The sequence below is a fragment of the Papio anubis genome, chromosome 20, assembly GCF_008728515.1.
Source record: "Papio anubis isolate 15944 chromosome 20, Panubis1.0, whole genome shotgun sequence".
Lineage (NCBI taxonomy): Eukaryota > Metazoa > Chordata > Mammalia > Primates > Cercopithecidae > Papio > Papio anubis.
Window position 1 is genome coordinate 1528479 of NC_044995.1, and position 21405 is coordinate 1549883.

Here is a 21405-nt window from a genome sequence, read left to right on the forward strand (position 1 = left end):
GAGACCCTGATCCCATAGAGTAGGGTGGAGGGCTGGTTTCTGGAAGAGAAAGCCGCCAACAGGATCAGCTGCCTGCGCCCTGCCAGAGGAGGCTTTAGGGAGACTCTCAAAGCCCCCGTTTTCCTACCATGTTCTCAAGGAGCCAACAGACAAGAGAGTCATTGAAATTAACCAGTAATAATCATAGTCATGAGCCACCAAGTCTCAGTTGCTGTGTGGTTGACTTAGTGGTGTCCGCCTTGGGGTAAAATGACAAGTGGTTTCTGGATCCTGAAACTAGAGGCCACAGGTGGCCCTGACAGTATCCCAGGAGCCAGTGGGACAGCAGGAAGAGGGGCGGCTCCCCTGATGGCCCAGGCTGTACTGGCCTAGGTTTTGCTTGAGCCCATGTCTGAGTCTGCCCAGCCGGCCCTGCCTCTTAGCCCGTGACTGGTTGGTCCAGCCGCCCTTCCCTGGGAGATGGGGACATCGTGAGCCGGTTTGGGGGCAAGTGTCTGTGAGCCCTAGGCCCAGCCAGAACTGAGTCAGTGGTATCTGCTAGGAGGACCTCCAGAAGGAGGTGCCCACAGCTGCATTTGCCACAGTGGGGGCTGAACCAGCCCAGAGGTGGGCGGGAGGAGACGCCAGAGCTCTGGGTTAGGAGTCCCAGCCCAGTCCTGGCCCTGACTCCTAAGTAACAGCACCGTGCCTCTGTTTTCACATCTGTCAAATGGGCATGATAGTATTACTACCTCCTGGGGTGGTTGTGAGTTACTTAAAATAAAACTACTTAGTGCAGTGCCGCCACTGAGGAGCGCTGGGGAGCATGGCATAAACGGTAGCGCCTTAGCTCCCTGGGTCTCCTCAGCCGCCTGCTGTGGGGAGGGAGCCTTAGAGAGGAGGACCTGAGGATCTGAGAGGCACGAGCAAAGGAGCTGCTCACGGTGGGCTGCTGTGGGGTCCAAGAGGATGGGTGGTGGATGCGCCCACTTACCCTTCCCTGCTCCTCTGTTCTTTCCCAGGTGACACTGGAAACTGGTACTCAAGTGATGAGGATGAGGGTGGAAGCAGTGTAACCTCCATCCTGAAGACCTTGAGGCAGCAGACGTCCAGCCGACCCCCAGCTTCAGTTGGAGAGCTGAGCAGCAGTGGGCTGGGAGACCCCCGCCTCCAGAAGGGACACCCGACAGGAAGCCGGCTGGCAGACCCTCGCCTCAGCCGGGACCCCAGACTCACCCGCCACGCAGAGGCTTCTGGCGGGTCTGGCCCAGGGGATTCCGGACCCTCAGATCCTCGGCTGGCTCGCGCCCTGCCCACCTCCAAGCCTGAAGGCAGCCTTCATTCCAGCCCTGTGGGCCCCAGCAGTTCCAAGGGGTCTGGGCCGCCCCCTGCGGAGGAAGAGGAAGGGGAGCGGGCCCTGCGGGAGAAGGCTGTGAACATTCCCCTGGACCCACTCCCCGGGCACCCCCTGCGGGACCCACGGTCACAACTGCAGCAGTTCAGCCACATCAAGAAGGACGTGACCCTGAGCAAGCCCAGCTTCGCCCGCACCGTGCTCTGGAATCCCGAGGACCTGATCCCCCTACCCGTCCCCAAGCAGGACGCAGTGCCCCCCGTGCCCGCTGCCCTGCAGTCCATGCCCACCCTGGACCCCCGCCTGCACCGCGCCGCAACGGCAGGGCCCCCCAACGCCCGGCAGCGCCCAGGTGCCTCCACGGACTCCAGCACACAGGGCGCCAACCTCCCCGACTTTGAACTTCTCTCTCGCATCCTCAAGACGGTCAATGCCACCGGCTCCTCAGCTACTCCTGGTTCCACTGACAAACCCAGTGACCCCCGGGTGCGGAAGGCCCCCACCGACCCTCGGCTGCAGAAACCCACAGACTCTACGGCCTCCTCCCGGGCTGCCAAGCCCAGCCCCGCTGAGGCACCCTCTCCCACTGCCAGCCCGAGTGGGGATGCCTCCCCACCAGCCACCGCTCCCTATGACCCTCGCGTGCTGGCAGCCGGTGGGCTGGGCCAGGGTGGAGGGAGCGGGCAGAGCAGCGTGCTGAGCGGCATCAGCCTCTACGACCCGAGGACTCCCAACGCGGGGGGCAAAGCCACAGAGCCGGCCGCTGACACAGGTGCCCAGCCCAAGGGCGCTGAAGGTAATGGCAAGAGCTCGGCCTCCAAGGCGAAGGAGCCCCCGTTCGTCCGCAAGTCTGCCCTGGAACAGCCAGAGACAGGGAAGGCCGGTGCCGATGGGGGCGCCCCCACGGACAGATACAACAGCTACAACCGGCCCCGGCCCAAGGCCGCTACAGCCCCCACCGCCACCACCGCCACCCCACCCCCTGAGGGTGCCCCACCCCAGCCCGGGGTGCACAACCTGCCCGTTCCCACCCTCTTCGGGACGGTGAAGCAGGCACCCAAGACGGGCTCAGGAAGTCCATTTGCTGGGAACAGTCCGGCCCGCGAGGGCGAGCAGGATGCGGCGTCCCTAAAGGATGTTTTTAAAGGCTTCGACCCCACGGCCTCCCCCTTTTGCCAGTAGTGTCCAGCCAGAGCCGCGGCTCCAGCCGCCCTTCCTGGGGTGGCATTCAGGGCAGCACCCGGGGTGGGGAGCTTGTGGGGGAGGGGAGGCAGGCTGGGTGTTCCTTTTTTCTTTTCTCCCTTTTCTTTTGCTTTTCTTTTTTTTTTTTTTTTTAAGTAGTACTTTCTTTGAGATTTATAAATTGTATATAACCATCTTAAGTTCTAGTCAGTGTGGCGGGCTCAGGAGCTCCTGCTGAGCAAACCGACTCGTGCCCGCAAACCTGTGAACTGTCGCCAGTGTCCAGACTCAGACCCCATGGACTCTGCCTGGCCGGGCCTCGCTGGAGGCCCAGTGGGTTTTTTGGGCAAAGCATGGCCCCTTTTCCCCAGGACAAAGGGAACAGTTGGTGTCTTGGAAGGCACTGAACGCTCCTCACCCTGTGCCCAAAGAGACCCAGAACCAAGACCATGGCAGGGCCTGTGTGGAAGCAGGTTCAGGCGTTTCTAGAATCCTAGGGTGCACCATCACTGTCTTTTCAGTGCAGGACGTGACAACCCACTCAGGAGATGGTGACAGTGAAAAGGTAAAGAGCCCTCAGTGGCACTTGGGGCTCCCTGGCACGTGCCTGCTCCTGTCCCTGCATTACTACGTGTGCCCTACCCGCCACCCTCCGTCCAGAGCAAGCCAATGCCCCCCAGCCTGCAGCAGAAGCCTCCAGTGTGAGAACAGGACCCAAAGGCAGTGGGGGCTGGTGTGGGGCGGAGTCCCGAAGAGCCACCTCCAGGAGGCAGCCCCTTGGAGCACGTACCAGTTTTCTGTCAGTATTAACCCGACCTGTCCCATCAGGGCCACACCCTCCTTGCCCACACCAGGGTCTGTCCTGGTCCTCAAGCCACGCACCCGCTATGACCGCACTGCAGCTCGGCCCCGGACAGCTCCAGGATCCGTGAAGTGGCTGCGCCGCCAGGCCCCAACAGCAGGGGCCCTAGGGTGGCTCCTGGCCAAGTGTTTCTTCTGTTTTCCTCGCACCTCTTCACACTGTGACCTGCAGGGCGTCAGGTATTGATGTGTTCAGGTTTCCTCTCCCAACCCAGCAGATGCAGGGGTTCCAAGGTGTGTTGCTGTGTGAGATTTGTGTACACTTCAGAAAGGGGCTAAGGAGAGTGGGAAGCCTACAGCCAGGGCAGGGGAGGGGAAGCCTCTGCTGCCCCCACACTCCCACCCTGGCTGAGGGCCAGCCTCCTCTGCAGAGCCCTGGAGGAGGCCCACCTATGGACACAGCCTGGGAGATGGGCACAAGGGGTGCTGGGGGAGGCCTGCTATCCTGCCTCTGGGCCACTTGAGGGGCCTCAGGAAGTGTGTGCTTGTGGCTCCATCTGCCTGTCTCTCTGGCCCGCTGTGTGGCTGCAGGCCAATCTCTTCATTGCTGATCAGGAGGAGACCTGGGCACCTGCCAAGGGATTCCCCTTCCCTCCTCCTCAGGGTGGGGTGAACAAGGCTGCTATCCCACCCCACCCCAAAAAGAGAAAAATGAAAAACTCATAGTTTGGGGCCAGGAGGCAGTGTGTCCTACAGGGCTGCATAGCCCTGAGGGGTCAGTGCTGGGATCAGGTTGGTTGGTCTTTTTGTCTTTTTTTTTTTTTTTTAACAATCATTAATGAGATTTGTCTTCAGCCACCAGTGTTGGCCTTGAAGCAGAGGGCGCAGCCCTTGGTGTTTGTAAAATAAGTATGAATACATAGTGTGGCAGTGTTTTGGTTTTTTTGTTGTTGTTTTTCCTCTCCTTTTGAGGATTTTCTTTTGTAAAAGAAAATTAAATATTTTTTAAACTGAAATCTGTGGATGAAATAGAAGCTGGAGCCCTCCTCTTGGAATATTCAGCCTAAGAACCTCATGGGACTATGAATTCACCTGAAATTCTCATTTGCCATCAGGCCGAGCTTTTAAAGAAAAATTGTTCTCTAACCAGGATTGTAACAAAAGTGTAAATACTGTTTCAGAGTTGAGAGTTGGTGGTGCAAATATGTATATAATGAACTGTATTTTTACAATGATCGCCGCATGACTATTTCACACCCTTTTTATACTCCATACCTGTCTTCCAGAAACGTCACCTGCCTTTCTCCTGTGGTCTCTTAATCCAATAATTGTATTACTGCCATTAAAGGATGCAGTTATTTTAAAAAGCTTGTGGGTCTGGTCTCTCCAGGCTGCCCCAGACCATCCCTTGCCCTGAGAATTAACGAGGGTAGAAGATGGCGGGGCGGGAGTGGGGGGTGTGTGAAACATGGACCTATTCTCTCAGCAGTTGGCCTCAGGGTAACATTCTTGAAGACAGGGACAATTTGTACCTCCAAACAGCGTCAGCTGTCCTCAGTGGACCTCAGTAGATCACCTACTGTCAACATCCTAAGGTCCCTGAGCTTCGTGCGGGCCACTCAGCATTTGAGATCCGGGGGTGATCTGCAGCAGCCTGGATCTGCCCTCGCAGTGCTCACAGGAAAAGACCGTTAACGCAAACGGGACAGCTGGACTGGCTTCTAGGGACGGGAAGAGCTTTAGCGGGCACCCTACCCGTGTGATAGCCAGGGGTATCTTCTGAGGAGGGGTCTGTTCTGATGTTGGAACTTATTTTGAAATGCATCAACAAATATGAAGGATGGTTGGATAGATGGCTGAATGTGTGATCAATACAGTTGGAGTGCAGTGGCTCACGCCTCTCATCCCAGCACTTTGGGAGGCTGAGGCAGGAGGATCGCTTGAACCCAGTAGTTCCAGGCTGCAGTGAGCTGCGCTCCAGCAGGCCAGGCAACAGAGTGAGACCCGTCTCTTTAAAAAAAAAAAAAAAAAGCTGAGACCCAAACCCAGCAAACGATACACAGGGTTTTCTTGGTTTTCTTGGGGTTTACATACAGGGGAGAGTCCCTCAGCACCAGGATGGGCAGAAGAACTGCAACAGCTTTAAAAAGTCATGCTGTTGGCTGGGCACGGTGGCTCATGCCTGTATTCCCAGCACTCTGGAACACTGAGGCGGGCAAATCACGAGGTCAGGAAATCGAGACCATCCTGGCCAACATGGTGAAACCCCCGTCTCTACTAAAAATGCAAAAATTAGCTGGGTGCGGTGGCGAGCGCCTGTAATCCCAGCTACTTGGGAGGCCAAGGCAGGAGAATCACTAGAACCCAGGAGGCAGAGATTGTGCCACTGCACTCCAGCCTGGGTGACACAGCAAGACTCCGTCTTGGAAAAAAAAAAAAAAGAGCTGCAAGAGTGGACCATGTCGCTCAGGAAATGCGTGGAGCCTGAGGAACATCTTCATTGGAGGACGGTATGGAGGCTGAGGGAGGGCAGAGATGGCCACCAGCACGAGGATGTGGTCAACCCCTCCACAGCCCAAGGTTACCTGGACACTAGGACCAACAACTGGTGCCAGATGCTCTTTGGGTACCTGCTGTGATCCACTGCCCAGATTCTATAGGTGTTAACTGTTCCCTGTATTTTCTTGTTTTTTTGTTTTTCTTTTCTTTTTTTGTGGCAGGGTCTCACTCTGTCCCCCAGGCTGGAGTGCAGTGGTGCTATCTTGGCTCACTGCAACCTCTGCCTCCCCAGTTCAAGCGATGCTCCCACCTCAGGCTCCCGAGTCACTGGCACGACAGGTGTGACAGGTGTCTGTCACCACACCCAGCTAATTGTATTTTTAGCAGAGACAGAGTTTCGCCATGTTGGCCAGGCTGATCTCAAACTTCCAACCTGAGGTGATCCGCCCGCCTCAGCCTCCCAAAGTGCTGGGATTACAGCTGTGAGCCACTGCGCCCGGCCAGCTGTTTGCGTTTTCTGAATTCCATTTTGGCATTCCATTGGTGGTAGAGCCCCAGGGCTGCCTACATATCTCTACAAACTGGGTGGCTTGACATGACAAATTTGTTCTAGAGGCCAGAAGTGCACCATCAAGGTGTCTACGGGGTCAGGCTCCCTCTGAGGCTCTAGAGGAGAATCCTTCCTTTCCAGTCCTGTCTTCTGGTGGCCGTGGGCAATCCTGGGCTTGTGGTGACATCACTTCAATCTCTGCCTCCAACTTTTCCCAGGGCTTTCTCCTCTGTGTCTGTGTCTTCTGTCTCTTAGAAAGACTCTTGTCACTGGATTTAGAACCCAACCAGGTAATCAAGAGTAATCTCATCTTGAGATCTTTCATTAAATATCCTGTTTCCCAGCCAAGTGTGGTGGCTCACACCTGTAATCTCAGCAATTTGGGAGGCCAAGGCAGGAGGATTGCTTGATGCCAGGAGTTCAAGGCCAGCCTGGGCAACATAGGAAGACCCCTATCTCTACAAAATACAAGAAAAATTAGCTGGGTGGGGTGGTGCACACCTGTAGTCCCAGCTACGTGGGAGGCTGAGGGAGGATCCCTTGAGTCTGGGAGGTCAAGGCTGCTGTGAGCTGTGATCACACCACCACACTCTGGCCTGGACAACAGTGAGAGCCTGTATTTTTTTTTTTTTTAAAAGACTCTGTTTCCAAATATAGTTCATTAGTTCATTGACAGGTTCCAGGGCTTAGGATGTAGAAATATGTTTTAGGGGACAACAACCCTGTTACCCTGCTTTTTTTTTTTTTTTTTTTTGAGACAGAGTCTCACTCTGTAGCCCAGGCTGGAACGCAGTGGCATGATCTCAGCTCACTGCAACCTCCAAGGCGGGCAGATCACCTAAGGTCAGGAGTTCAAGACCAGCCTGGCCAACATGGTGAAACCCCATCTCTACTAAAAATGCAAAAATTAGCCAGGCATGGTGGCAGGCGCCTGTAATCTTAGCTACTTGGGAGGCTGAGGGAGGAGAATTGCTTGAACCCAGGAGGCGGAGGAGGTTGCAGTGAGCTGAGATTGTGCCACTGCACTCCAGCCTGGACGACAGAGCAAGACTCTGTCTAAAATAAATAAAGAAAATAAAATTATTAATCAGAACCATCACTCCATCTACTTTCTTTTCTTTCCTTTTATTGTTTTTTTTCTTCACCCTCCCTTCCCCACCCTTCTTCCTTTTACTTTCCTCTGTAGACTTCTCACGTCCTTGCAACTGTATTCATTGTTGGGTTTCTAACTGTATTCTCTGTTGCCACTGTAACAAATGACCAAAAACCTAGTGACTTAAAAAAACATAAATGTATTCTATTTATTTGTTTATTATTTATTTATTTATTTTTGAGACAGAGTCTTGCTCTGTCGCTCAGGCTGGAGTGCAGTGGCATGATCTCAACTCACTGCAGCCTCCATCTCCTGGGTTCAAGCAATTCTCCTACCTCAGCCTCCCTAATAGCTGGGATTATAGGCACCCGCCACCATGCCCAGCTAATTTTTGCATTTTTAGTAGAGACAGGGTTTCACCACGTTGGCCAGGCTGATTTCTAACTCTTGACCTTGGGTGATCCGCCCGCCTCGGCCTCCCAAAGTGCTGGGATTACAGGTGTGAGCCACCACGCCCAACCACAAATGTATTCTCTTACAGTTCTAAAGATCGGAAGTCTAAAACCAAGATGTAGCCAGGTGTTGTGGCTCACATCTGTAATCCCAGTACTTTGGGAGGCCAAGGTGGGAGGAGCTCTTGAGTCCAGGAGTTGGAGACCAGTCTGGGCAACATGGCAAAATCCCATCTCTACCAAAAAATCCAAAAATAGGGCCGAGCACAGTGGCTCACACCTGTAATCCCAGCACTTTGGGAGGCTGAGGCAGGTGGATCACGAGGTCAAGGGTGAGCATCCGTGTGTGGGTGAGCAACCCGTCTCTACTAAAATTACAAAAATTGGTCTGTACTCTCAGCTACTCCGGAGGCTGAGGCAGGAGAATTGCTTGAATCCAGGAGGCGGAGGTTGCAGTGAGCCAAGATCGTGCCACTGCACTCCAGCATGGAGACAGAGCAAGACTCCGTCAATAGATGGGCGAGGCGCGGTGGCTCAAGCCTGTAATCCCAGCACTTTGGGAGGCGGTGAGGATCACGAGGTCGGAAGTCAGAGACCATCCTGGCTAATGGTGAAACCCGATCTCTACTAAAAATACAAAACTAGCGAGGAGAGGAGGAGGCGTGGTGGGGCGCCTGTAGTCCCAGCTACTGGGAGGCTGAGGCAGGAGAATGGCCTGAACCTGGGAGGAAGACTTGCAGTGAGCCGAGGTCCTTCCTGCACTCCAGCCTGGGTGACAGAGCAAGACCCTGTCACAAAAATACAAATTAAAAAAATAAAACCAGCCGGGTGCAGTGATTCACACCTCTAATCTCAACATGGGGCAGGGGTGGTGCCCATGGCTTGACCCCAGGAGTTTAGGGCAGGCTGCAGTATGTGGTGAGACCCCCATCTCTACAGAAAATACAAAAATTAGCCGGGTGTGGTGGTGCGTGCCTGTGGTCCCAGACCCACTGGGGGGCTACGAGCCCTGGAAGCGAGTTGTGTGTGAAGCCAAGATCAAGCCACTGCACTCCAGCCTGGGTGACAGAGTGAGACACTGTCTCAAAAAATTAATTAAAAGTAAAAAATAAAATCAATCCATAAATAAAACAAAAATGTCGGCTGGGCTGTGTTCCTGCTTGGGGGACTCAGAGAAGAATTCATTTCTTTGTCTTTTTTTCTAACTGCAGGTCATTTCATTGTTTGGTTCAGTGTAATGAAGAATTTAACCTTCCCCAAAGAGAGGTAAGACCTTTGTCCTCCGCACCTTTGAGGTCACCTCCTCTAAATCTCTGGAATGTTGTTCCTGATAAGATTATTTTGGTTTACCTATCAGCCTTAGACAACTCAGCAACGGTGAGCTCAGGGGTGGGGCCCTGAGATCCTGGTGCTCGGCGGCCTCAGAGGCTGCTTGACTGAGGTCACGTCCGTCCTTTGGAACGCTTCTGGGTTCGCCTCAGGAGTAATGAAGGTTCTGGACAGTGAGGCTTCTGTGAGCTTTCCCGGTCGACAAAGCTCCATGTGTACTGTTACACACTGTTGCTGGGTAAAGTGAGTGCTGTCCACATTCCATGGGGACAAGACGGCTAGAAGCCTAATGATGGGACCCCAACCCCAGGCTCTGCTGAATGCCCGTCTTCCTGGGCTGGTTACCCTGTATTCTTTTTTTTTTTTTTTTTTTTTGGTGCGTGCTTGTAGGCTGGAGTGCAGCGATCACGATCTCGGCTCACTGCAAGCTCCGCCTCGGGTTGGCATTCTCCTGCCTCAGCCTCCGGTAGCTGGGGCCACGGCGCCCGCGCGTGGCGCAGTATTTTCAGTGGGAAGGTTTCACCCGTCGTTAGCCGAGATAGTCTCGATCTCCTGACCGTGATCGCCGCTCAGCCTCCCAAGTGCTGGATTACAGGCATGAAACCCTGCATGTGATATTCCCACAGGCTATAATACCATAGCTCAGGAGCATGACAGCTTTCAATGAATTCTCCTTCTTCTTCTTCTTTTTCTTTTTTTTTTTTTTTTTGAGGAGGTGGAGTCTTGCTCTGTTGCCCAGGCTGGAGTGCAGTGGGCTTGTCAGCTCACTGCAACCTCGCCTCCTGGGTCCACCTGGTCTCCTGCCCAGCTTCCCGAGTAGCTGGGACTACAGGCGCCTGCCACCAAGCCGGGCTAATTTTTGTATATTTTTAGAGCCGGGTTTTCACCATGTTAGCCAGGGTGGTCTCTATTTCCTGACCTCATGATCTGCCCACCTCAGCCTCCCATAATGCTGCGGCTGCAGGCATGAGCCAACCTTTGTTTGTTTGTTTTGGGTTTTTTGTTTTTTGTTTTGTTTTGTTTTTGTTTGTTTGTTTGTTTGAGGCCGGAGTCTCCACGCTTCAGGTTGGAGTGCAGTGGCGATCTGCGGCTCACTGCAAGCTCCGGCCTCCTGGGTTCACGCGTCTCCTGCCTCAGCCTCCTGAGTAGCTGGGACTACAGTGCCCGCCACGGCGCCCGGCTAATTTTGTATTTTTTTTTAGTAGAGACAGGGTTTCACTGTGAGTGCCGATCTCCTGACCTTGTGATCCGCCCGCCTCGACCTCCCCAAAGTGCTGGGATTACAGGCGTGAGCCACCAGCACCTGGCCCTGTTTTTGTTTTTTGAGGCGGAGTCTCACTCTGTCACCAGGCTGGAGTGCGGTGGCGCGATCGGCTGCTGCAAGCTCCGCCCTCCGGGTTTGCAGCTATTCTCCTGCCTCAGCCTCCCAAGTAGCTGGGACTACGGCCGCCATCACGCCTGGCTAATTTTTTGTATTTTAATAGGAGCGGAGGTTTCACCATGTTAGCCAGGATGGTCTCAATCTCCTGACCTGGTGATCATGATCTCGGCCTCCCAAGTGCTGGGATTACAGGCTTGAGCCACCGCCCCGGCCTGTTTGTTTGTTTTTTTGAGATAAGAATCTTGCTCTGCTTCCCAGGCTGGAGTGCAGTGGTGTGATCTTGGCTCACTGCAACCTCAGCTTCCCAAGATGTCAGGCGATTCTTGTGTCAGCCTCCTAAGTAGCTGGGACTACACAGGCATGTACACCACCTGCTCCCAGCTACTTTTTTTGTATTTTTGGTAGAGATGAGGTTTCACCATGTTATGCATGGGCCAGATCTTGAACTCCTGGCCTCAAGTGATCTGCCTGCCTCAGCCTCGAAGTGCTGGGATTACAGGTCTTGACACTTTGCCGCTCCACCTTTAAATAATTTGGCTAACAAAATTAGCAAACCTCAGAGTAAGGTCAGACTACAGGCATGTGCCACCATGCTCTACTAATTTTTGTATTTCTTTTTTTTTTTTTTTTTCGAGGCAGTCACCTAATTCATAAGGAGGAATTTCTTGAACCGGGGAGGCAGGGGTTGCAGTGAGCCAAGATTGTGCCACTGGACTGTAATGACAGGCCAGACTCTGTCTCAAAAAAAAAAAAAAAAAAAAGGCCGAGGGGTGTGGTGGCTTACACCTTCAATCCCAGCTGGGAGGCCAGCAGGCGGATCTCCTGAGGTTGGGGATTACATGACCAACCTGACCAATATGGAGAAACCCTGTCTCTACTAAAAATACAGTGGGCATAGTGGCCCGGGCACCTGTGATCCCAGCCTCCCGGGAAGCTGAGCAGGAGAATCACTTGAACCTGGTTGGTGGGCGTTTCAGTGAGAGCTGAGATAAGCATTGCACTCAACCTGGGCAACAAGAGCGACACTGTGTCTCAAAAAAAAAAAAAAAAAAAAAACAGAAAGAAAACAACATATCCAAACTTAAATACTGAGAAACTTCATAAAGTTTGTTGCATTAGGGAGTGTGTCCTAGTCTCAGAAATCTGCAAGCACCTCAAAACCGAACCAAAAAAAGCCATTTATGGCGGGCACAGTGGCTCAAGCCTGTAATCCCAGCTGGGAGGCCCGAGGCGGATCCGCAGTCAGGAGATCGAGAGACCATCACAGCTAACACAGTGAAACCCGTCTCTACTAAAATACAAAAACTTAGCGAGTGAGGTGGGGCATGTAGTCCCCAGCTACTCGGGGAGGCTGAGGCAGGAGAATGCGTAAGCCGGGCCGGAGGCTTGCAGTGAGCTGAGATCCACTGCACTCCAGCCTGGGTGACAGAAGCTGAGACTCGTCTCCAAAAAAAAAAAAAAGCCATTTATTTTCTATATTAAGGGGGCTTTGCACTTCGGGAAAGTTGGACAGAGGACAGGGACTAAGCCGACTACATCATTCAACAGGAAACAGGGCTATATGAGGTCAGGCAGTTCTCAGGATAAGCTAACCAAGAGGCACCTTCCACATTTCATTGCTTGCTCAGACTTGAGGGTGAGTTAGAAGTTCAGGGGCCCATTGAAGAAGATAAACCTGACTCAAGTTTGCTGTAAGCAAAGCAGCAGTCAGATGGGGGCAGCTAGTCTAGGCAAGGTGGCTCATGCCTATAATCCCAGCACTTTGGGAGGCTGAGGGAGGTTGAGCCAGGAGTTTGAGACCCCTAGGTAACTGCGGAGACCCCATCTCTACAGAGAAAGTAGAAATAAAAAACAGAAAGGCCCAGTGGTGGCTCATACCTTAATTCCCAGCACTTTGGGGAGGCCTAGGCGGCCCGGATCACCGAGGAGTCCAGGAGATCAGACCATCCTGGCTAACACAGTGAAACCCGTCTCTACTAAAAGCCACAAAAAAATTAGCCGAAGGCTGTGATTGGCTTGTGCTATGACCCAGCCTGCAGAACAGGCAGGAGAATGGTGGAGCAGAGGCGGAGCTTGCAGTGAGAGCCCAGATGCAGCGCCACTGCACTCCAGCCTGGGCGACAAGAAGCCGAACTCGTCTCAAAAACCAACAACTCCTTTATCTTCTACTAAGCAGGGCTTGGATTGTTTTTTTTGTGTTGTTGTTGTTTTTTAAGATGGAGTCTCACTCTGTCTCCCAGGCTGGAGGGCAGTGGCACTATCTCAGCTCACTGCAACCTCCGCCTCCCGGGTTCAAGTGATTCTCCTGCCTCAGCCTTCCAAGTAGCTGGGATTACAGGCACACGCCACCATGCCCGGCTAATTTTTGTATTTTTAGTAGAGACGGGGTTTCACCATGTTGGTCAGGCTGGTCTCGAACTCCTGATCTCGTGATCTGCCCTCTTTAGCCTCCCAAAGTGGTGGGATTACAGATGTGAGCCACCGTGCCCGGCCTGGGCTTCGATTTTATGGAGAGGAAAAGTAGGGGAGCTGCCAAGGGGGTTAAACTTGAGGAGGGAGTTCAAATGGACTGCACTGCAAAGCCTGCAGTTGCAATGAATGTGAAGCTTTACATGGGATTAAGTGCAAACAGAAAATATTCCAAACACATTTTTCACATTCTTGGCTAGTGAAATGGTTTATGCTGATGAGAGAAGGCGAAGCTGAATCCCAGAATGGGTCAGGGCAGAGAAACAAATCTGCCTTAAAGAGACAGACCTTTTCAGCCGGGCGCTGTGGCTCATGCCTGTAATCCCAGCACTTTGGGAGGCTGTGGCAGGCGGATCACGAGGTCAGGAATTCCAGACCAGCCTGACCAACATGGTGAAACCCTGTCTCTACTAAAAATATAAAAATGAACCGGGCGTGGTGGCGCATGCCTGTAATCCCAGCTACTCAGGAGGCTGAGGCAGGAGAATCGCTTGAACCTGGGAGGCGGAGGTTGCAGTGGGCCGAGATCAGGCCATTGCACTCCAGTCTGGGTGACAGAGCTAGATTCCATCTCAGGAAATAAATAAATAATTAAAAAGAGACAGACCTTTTCTTGGAAATGTTAAAAAGAGACACACCAAAAAAGAGATGGATCTTAACGGTGGCTGATTAGTTGTAACGTGAATTACCTAGAGGGCTTTTAAAAAAATATTGATGGCCCAGAACCATCCCAGAGCTATGTAGCCAGTATCTGTGGAGCAGGAGGATAGGACCAGGCATTGATATTCCTTTACAAGGAATGCATTTTATTAAGAGCTGACTGGGGCTGGGCTTAGTGGCTCATGCCTGTCATCCCAGCACTTTGGGAAGCCAAGGCTGGTAGATCACTTGATTAGGAGTTCGAGACTAGCCCTGCCAACATGGTGAAACCCCATTTCTACTAAAAATACAAAATTATCTGGGCATGGTGATGCACGCCTGTATTCGCAGCTACTTGGGAAACTGAGGCAGGAGAATCACTTGGACCCGGGAGGCAGAGTTGCAGTGAGCCGAGATCATGCCATCATGCCATTGCACTCCAGCTTGGGCAACAAGAGCAAAACTCCATCTCATTAAAAAAAAAAAAAAAAGGAGATGACTGGGCCAGGTGCAGTTGCTCACAGCTGAAATCCCAGCACTTTGGGAGGCCACAACAAGAGGATCGCTTGAGCCCAGGAGTTTGAAACCAATCTGGGCAAAATAGACCCTCTGTCTACAAAAATTGCAAAATGCAGCAAGACAGTGAAAGCAAAGCGCCTGTAATCCCAGCACTTTGCTGGGAGGCAGGCGGATCGCGAGGTCAGGAGATGAGACCATCCTGGCTAACACGATGAAACCCGTCTCTACAAAAGATACAAACTAGCGGGCGTGGTGGCCTGTAGTCCCAGCTACTCCGGAGGCTGAGGCAGGAAGATGCGTGAACCGGAATGGGGCGGTACCAGGCGAGATCCGACCACTGCACTCAGCAGAGCAAATGAGACTCCGTCTCAAAAAAAAAAAAAAAAAAAAAAAATTAGCCAGGTGTTCTGGTGTTATATATAAAGTTTCAGTGCCACAAAAGAAATAGCACTCGAATATAAAATTTTCTTTTTAATTCTCAGCAAGGTAAGGTACTTCTATAGAAGGGTGGGCCCTCGCAGATGGAGCAATGGTGAGCACACACCTGGACAAGGGAGGGAAAGGGGTTCTTATCCCTGATGCATGTGGCTTCTGCTGCTGTGTCATTTCCTTGTTGGCTAGGGTTAGACCGCACAGGCTAATCTAATTCCGATTGGCTAATTTAAAGAGAGTGATCAGGTGAGTGCTTTGGTGGGAAAAAAATGGTTATGCAGGGTGGATAATGAGCCAGGGTGGAACAGGTAGCAGGTAATCGGAATGCGTTAGGGTGGAGCAGGTGGTCGGAATGAGTCAGGGTGGAGTAGTAGGTAAGTGAAATGAGTCAGGGTGGGGTAGTAATCGAAAAAGGTTGCTTTATGAGGAGGTTAAGTTTAAAAGTAGAAGGCAAACAATTGCACATACTGACATATTAATTCTTTGAAGAGAAATTTAGAATTAATATTTTTAATATTAATAATATATTAATATTAATGTCAATTTAATATTAATATAATATTAATATTAATTTCAATTTAATATTGATTAGCCAGGTGTGGTGGCACACGCCTGTAATCCCAGCTACTTGGGAGGCTGAGGCAGGAGAATTGCTTGAGCCCAGGAGATGGAGGCTGCAATGAGCCGAGATCATGCCACTGCACTCCAGCCTGGCCAACAGAGTGAGTGAGACTCTGTCTCAAAAAAAAAAAATTGCCTTTTCATTCAGTCTGATGAATTAATTTCCTTTCCCAGCCAATGCACTAAAATTATACAGCTCTGATGAGTGGAGGAATACCAGGGTTCTTGGTCCTCATGCCGATTTAGATAAAATGACACGGACACAGGTGGAGTGGTTTTAAGGAGCAGAGAATGTATAGGCAAGAAGGGGCAAGAAGGAAGGGAGTAGGAAGAATCTCCCCTGTACAGAGTTAGAGGGAGGGGGAATCCAAAGCCGAGAGAGGGAACCCATACGAATTACTTTTCACTGGACCCCACATTTGGAACCATATTCAAAATAGATTTTTTTTCTTTTTTTTCTTTTCTTTTCTTTTTTTTTTTTTTGAGACAGGGCCTCACTTTTTCACCCATGCTGGAGTGCAGTGGTGCAATCTTGGCTCACTGCAGCCTCAATCTCCTGGGTTCAAGTGATTCTCCTGCCTCAGTTCCCCAGGTAGCTGGGACTACAGGCATGCGCCACAATGCCCAGCAATTTTTTTTTTTTTTTTTTTTTTTTTGAGACGGAGTCTCTGTGGCCCAGGCTGGAGTTCAGTGGCGCTATCTTGGCTCACTGCAAGCTCCACCTCCCGGGTTCACGCCATTCTCCTGCCTCAGCCTCCCGAGTAGCTGGGACTACAGGCGCCTGCCACCACGCCCGGCTAATTTTTTTTGTATTTTAGTAGAGACGGAGTTTCACCATGTTAGCCAGCATGGTCTTGATCTCCTGACCTCGTGATCCACCCGTCTCGGCCTCCCAAAGTGCTGGGATTACAGGCGTGAGCCACCGCGCCCGGCCTTTCTTTGGTATTTTTTACAGAGATGGGGTTTCACCATGTTGCCCATGCTGGTCTCGAACTTCTGAGCTCAAGCGATCCACCTGCCTCAACTTCTCAAACAGCTAGGATAATAGGTGTGAGCTACCATGCCTGGCCTGATATTTATTTAACTTTTTAGCAACGATAATAATAATAATAATAATTTTTTGAGATGGAGTCTCGCTGAGGAGTCTCCCAGTCACACCGAGGCTGGGGTGCAATGGCGTGATCTTGGCTCACTGAAACCGGGTTCAAGTGATTCTCCTGCCTCAGCCTCCCGAGTAGCTGGGATTACAGGTACATGCCACCATGCCCGGCTAATTTTTTGTATCTTTAGTAGAGATGGGGTTTCACCATGTTGGCCAGGCTGGTCTCGAATTCCTGACCTCAGGTGACCCACCCACCTTGGCCTCACTTTAGGCGTGAGCCACTACGCCAGGCCATAATTTTTGTATTTGTAGTAGAGACAGGGTTTCACCAGGTTGGTCTCAAACTCCTGTCCTCAAATGATCTGCCTGCCTCCGCCTCCCAAAATGTTGAGATTACAGGCATGAGCCACTGCGCCTGGCCTGGCCTGATACTTAGAATTAAAAAAAAAAAAAAAAAAAGCCATAAAAAATCAATGCTTTGGGTTAATGATCACAATATATTGTTATGTGAAGAAAAATTAATGGTCAGGTGGCATCTTATTTTATATCTGCATAGAAAAAACACTGGACAGGAATACAAGATGGTAGTAGTAATCACTCATTGGTGGAATTACTGGTGAGGTTTACTCTCCTTTCTGAGATCTTCAAGATTTTGCAAAGATTCTCCATTAAGTGCCCCACGTTTTGTTTTGTTTTCTGGCCATTGGAATTGACGTAATTAATACAAACTACAGGCCGGGTGCGGTGGCTCACGCCTGTAACCCCAGCGCTTTGGGAGGCTGAAGCGGTCAGATCATGAGGTCAGGAGTTTGAGACCAGCCTGACCAACATGGTGAAACCCCGTCTTTACTAAAAATACAAAAATTAGCCAGGCGTGATGGCAGGTGCCTCTAATCCCAGCTATGCGGGAGGCTGAGGCAGGAGAATTGCTTGAACCCGAGAGGCGGAGGTTGCAGTGAGCCGAGATCACGCCACTGCACTGCAGCCTGGGCGACAGAGCAAGACTCTTCTCCGAAGAAAAAAAAAGAAGAAAAGAAAAGAGAAAAGAAGAGGGAGGGAAGGAAGGAAGGAAGGAGGGAAGGAAGGAGAAAAAGAAAGAAGAAAGAGAAGGAAGGAGGGAAGGAAGGAGAAAAAGAAAGAAGAAAAGGAAGGAAGGAAAGAGAAGGAAAGAAGGAAGGAAGGAAAGAAATAGAGAGAAAGGAAAAGAAAAGAGAGAACTACAATAGGTGTTCAGCGTGTACTCCGTTAAAAAAAAAATAGAATAAAAACTACAAGTTCCAGCAGACATCTCGCCTACGACTTCTGAAGATCGTCTTTCCCCGAACGCAATGATCGCTGGGATTCGTAGTCCAGTGACAAAATCAAGGAGGGACGCGGACTACCGGCCTAGATGACAGAGGAGGGAATCACTACCATTCCGACCAATGGACAGTTCACGCCGAAACTGAGTGGCGAGCGCATAGCCAATGGGTAAGCCATTCAGCCTGAGTGACATGGGTTGCAACCTACAGGAGGCCCGTGGGGCGGTACGGCGCGCGGCGCCCGTAGTGCGAACCATGGGAGGCGGCTGGTGGTGGGCTCGGGCCGCTCGCCTCGCCCGTCTCCGCTTCCGGAGGTCGCTACTGCCGCCTCAGCGGCCCCGGAGCGGGGGCGCCCGGGGGTCCTTCGCCCCCGGCCACGGTCCCCGCGCCGGGGCTTCGCCGCCCCCAGTGTCCGAGCTGGACCGTGCGGACGCCTGGCTCCTCCGAAAGGCGCACGAGACAGGTCGGTGGCTGGAGGTGGGGGCGGTGTGGATGGGACAGGGGTCCCGGGCACGCGTGGAACCTCGATGGGGCGGGGGCTTCTGCAGGAAACGGGGCCCGGGCTCGGCTCCGAGAAGGGCTTCTGTGTGAGCGCACGGAAGCGCAGAGTGCAAGAGCGCAGGTGCCCGCAGAGAGGATGGGCTTTCGGGGAGGACGAGGACCCCGCGTAACGGGGCGCTGTAGGGATTGGAGGGGGTGGTAGGGTTGCGCGAGGCAGCCTCGTAGAATCGCGCCTGTCGTGTGAAGAGGGGCTTCCAGGGAAAGCTTAGAGTCTGTGGAGTTGGGTACTAGAGGGGTCCGTCCCGATTACAGAGGCCACCACTGTGCAGAGAGCGGGAGTGTGGATCCCCGCAGACGAGGGGGAAGTTCAGGATTGGAGGAGGGGACAACCAATAGGGAAAAAGCTCTCTGTTGATTGGAGGGGGAGGTGATCTAGGCTGCAGGGGGCGGGGCTTGTGACGGAGGCGAGGTCCAGAATGTAGCGGAGTGGCCATCTATTTTTTTTTAATTTAATTTTATTTTATTTTATTTATTTATTTATTTTTTTGAGACGGAGTCTCGCTCTGTCACCGGGGCTGGAGTGCAGTGGCCGGATCTCAGCTCACTGCAAGCTCCGCCTCCCGGATTTACGCCATTCTCCTGCCTCAGCCTCTCAAGTAGCTGTGACTACAGGCGCCCGCCACCTCGCCCGGCTAGTTTTTTGTATTTTTTAGTAGAGACGGGGTTTCACCGTGTTAGCCAGGATGGTCTCGATCTCCTAACCTCGTGGATCCGGGCCTGTCTCGCCTCCCAGTGCTGGGATTACAGGCTTGAGCCACCACCGGCCCACTTTTATTTTGTTTATTTTATTTTATTTTATTTTATTTTATTTTTAATTCTTTTTTGAGACGAGTCTCGCTTCTGTCACCCAGGTTGAGGCACAGTGGCCGGATCTCGCTCACAGCAAGCTCCGGGCCTCCGGGTTCACTTATTCTTCCTGGCCTTAGCCTCCCGAGTAGCTGCACTTACAGACTTCACCACCTCACCGGCTAGTTTTTGTATTTAGAGACGGGTTTCACCCGTGTTAGCTGTGATGGTCTCGGTCTCTCCTGATCTTCGCGGATCCCGCCTGCCTCGCCTCCCAAAGTGCTGGGATTACAGGCTTGAGCCACCGCGCCCGGCCAATTTTATTTTTTTAATGACAATGTTTTGCTCTGTCACCCATGCTTGAGTGCAGTGGCACAATTTTAGCCCACTGCAGCCTTGAACTCCTGGACTCAAGTCATCCTCTTGCCTCAGCCTCCTGCTTAGCTGGCGCTACAGGCATACACCACCGTGCCCAACTATTTTAATTTATGCAGAGACGGGGTCTCGCTTTGTTGCCCAGGCTGGTCTGAACTCTTGGGCTCATACAATCCTGCCTTGGCTTTCCAAAGTGCTGGGATTACAGGTGTGAGCCACCTCACTGGGCCAGTACTGGGTATCTAGATATAGGGTGTGGTGGGCTGTTTGTAAGGGACTTGAATGGGGACGGATGTGGATGGGATTGGCGCAGGCCATACTCGGTAGGAGATTGCGGCATTTGAAGGAAAGGAAGGGCGAGGCTGAAGTGCGGCCTGGGTTAGGAAACAGTTTGCCCCAGAGTTCTGAGAAAGAAGTGAGTAGGCAGGCCGTGGGGATATACATAGAGGGAGGGGGTTGGTCAGGATGGCTCTTCAGATTGGAGGTTCTGCAATTTTGCCCCTGGATTGTCCTCCACATTCTGCAGGGACTATCTTGAATCCTTTATTTTTTTGAGACGGAGTCTCGCTCTGTCACCCAGGCTGGAGTGCCGTGGCAAGATCTTGGCTCACTGCAAGCTCCGCCTCCTGGATTCAAGTGATTCTCCTCCCTCAGCTTCCGGAATAGCTGGGACTACAGGCACGTGCCACCACACCCTGCTAATTTTAGTATTTTTAGTAGAGACGGGGTTTGACTATGTTGGCCAGGCTAGTCTCAAACTCCTGACCTCATGATCTACCTGGCTTGGCCTCCCAAAGTGCTGGAACTACAGGCGTGAGCCACCGCACCCAGCCCTTGAATCCTTAGTGTTACAGAGTTTGGGGGAGAGGGGCACTGAGGTGGAGGCCAGAGAGCATGTGGGGGGATGTGGTTAGGTGAGGGACTTTCTGGAAGAGGTGAGGATTTGGGGTGGGCTTGCCTTGTGGCTGCATGGGGTGGAGTGAGCTGAAGGGAGCCCCTTCAGTTTCACTGGGCAAGGGAGATTGAGGAGGTAGGGTTGGGGGTGATGTTAATCCCCCCATGTCTCCCTCCCTCCAGCCTTTCTCTCCTGGTTCCGAAATGGCCTCCTGGCATCGGGCATCGGAGTCATCTCCTTCATGCAGAGTGACATGGGTCGGGAAGCAGCATATGGTGAGTACAGATCCCCACTCTCACCTCCACCAGGGAACCAGGGAATCCAGAGCCCCTACCACCTGTCCTGGTGAGGGTAGAGTTTCCCACCCCATCCCACTCCCAGTAGTAAGCACAGAACCCCCATTCTTCCCCCACCAGGAAGACACCCCTCCCATGGGCCCATCTGAATGGGTGGCCCAGGACATGGCTATGGTCCCCTCCCCTCCGATCTGATTCTCAAAGATGCAGTCCAGCCCCTGGCACGGCCCTGCCTCTGTTCCTGTCTCCTCAACCCTGGCTTTGCTCCCAGACCATCCCCCACACCCCCGACACCTTTTCGTCCCCCGACCTTGGCCCTGTTGCTACCCTGCCTCTCCCGCAGGCTTCTTCCTGCTGGGCGGCCTGTGCGTGGTGTGGGGCAGTGCCTCGTACGCGGTGGGCCTGGCGGCGCTGCGAGGGCCCATGCAGCTGACGCTGGGGGGCGCGGCCGTGGGCGTGGGCACCGTGCTTGCCGCCAGCCTGCTCTGGGCGTGCGCAGTGGGCCTCTACATGGGGCAGCTGGAGCTGGACGTGGAGCTGGTGCCCGAGGACGACGGGACGGCCTCCACAGAAGGCCCTGATGAGGCGGGTCGGCCGCCACCCGAGTGAGCGACACGGCCGTGGGGCATGGCAGGCGCTGGACGACAGCGCCCGAGGACTGGGACATTAAAACCTGACCTCCCCTCCTCCAGATGCAGAGTGCTGGTTCGTGTTCCTTGGGGAAGGGCGGCGAGGAGCGGACTAACTGGAGAGGCGGGAGGGCGGGTGGTGGGAGAGGGAGGAGAGGAC

The 21405-nt window shown here is 52.8% G+C and overlaps 2 protein-coding genes across 8 annotated transcripts in view; both read left to right on the plus strand.

The window, feature by feature from the left end:
• ZC3H4 (zinc finger CCCH-type containing 4) overlaps positions 1-4683 on the plus strand; it is a 53762-nt gene extending 49079 nt beyond the window's left edge. For 5 of the 7 annotated variants that reach the window (XM_031659124.1, XM_009194814.4, XM_009194811.4 and 2 more), the window contains one exon: positions 1002-2515. In XM_031659124.1, the coding sequence (XP_031514984.1) occupies positions 1002-2515 (1514 nt within the window). Of the gene's footprint in view, positions 1-1001 lie in introns of all 7 variants that reach the window. The other 2 variants (XM_021931232.2, XM_009194813.4) reach the window with 2 other exon arrangements.
• A 13232-nt stretch (positions 4684-17915) lies between these two features.
• TMEM160 (transmembrane protein 160) lies at positions 17916-21308 on the plus strand. The gene is made up of 3 exons (XM_003915783.3): positions 17916-18166; positions 20503-20595; positions 20960-21308. The coding sequence occupies exons 1-3, from the start codon at positions 17959-17961 to the stop codon at positions 21223-21225; spliced, it is 567 nt and encodes a 188-aa protein (XP_003915832.1). The 5' UTR covers positions 17916-17958; the 3' UTR covers positions 21226-21308.
• Positions 21309-21405: the final 97 nt, after the last annotated feature.

Coding starts and splice junctions, on each gene's coding strand:
- TMEM160 (XM_003915783.3), top strand. CDS start 17,959: ATGGGAGGCGGCTGGTGGTGGGCTCGGGCCGCTCGCCTCGCCCGTCTC. Junction 18,167..20,502: donor CCGAAAGGCGCACGAGACAG/GTCGGTGGCTGG, acceptor CCCTCCCTCCAG/CCTTTCTCTCCTGGTTCCGA. Junction 20,596..20,959: donor GGGTCGGGAAGCAGCATATG/GTGAGTACAGAT, acceptor CCTCTCCCGCAG/GCTTCTTCCTGCTGGGCGGC.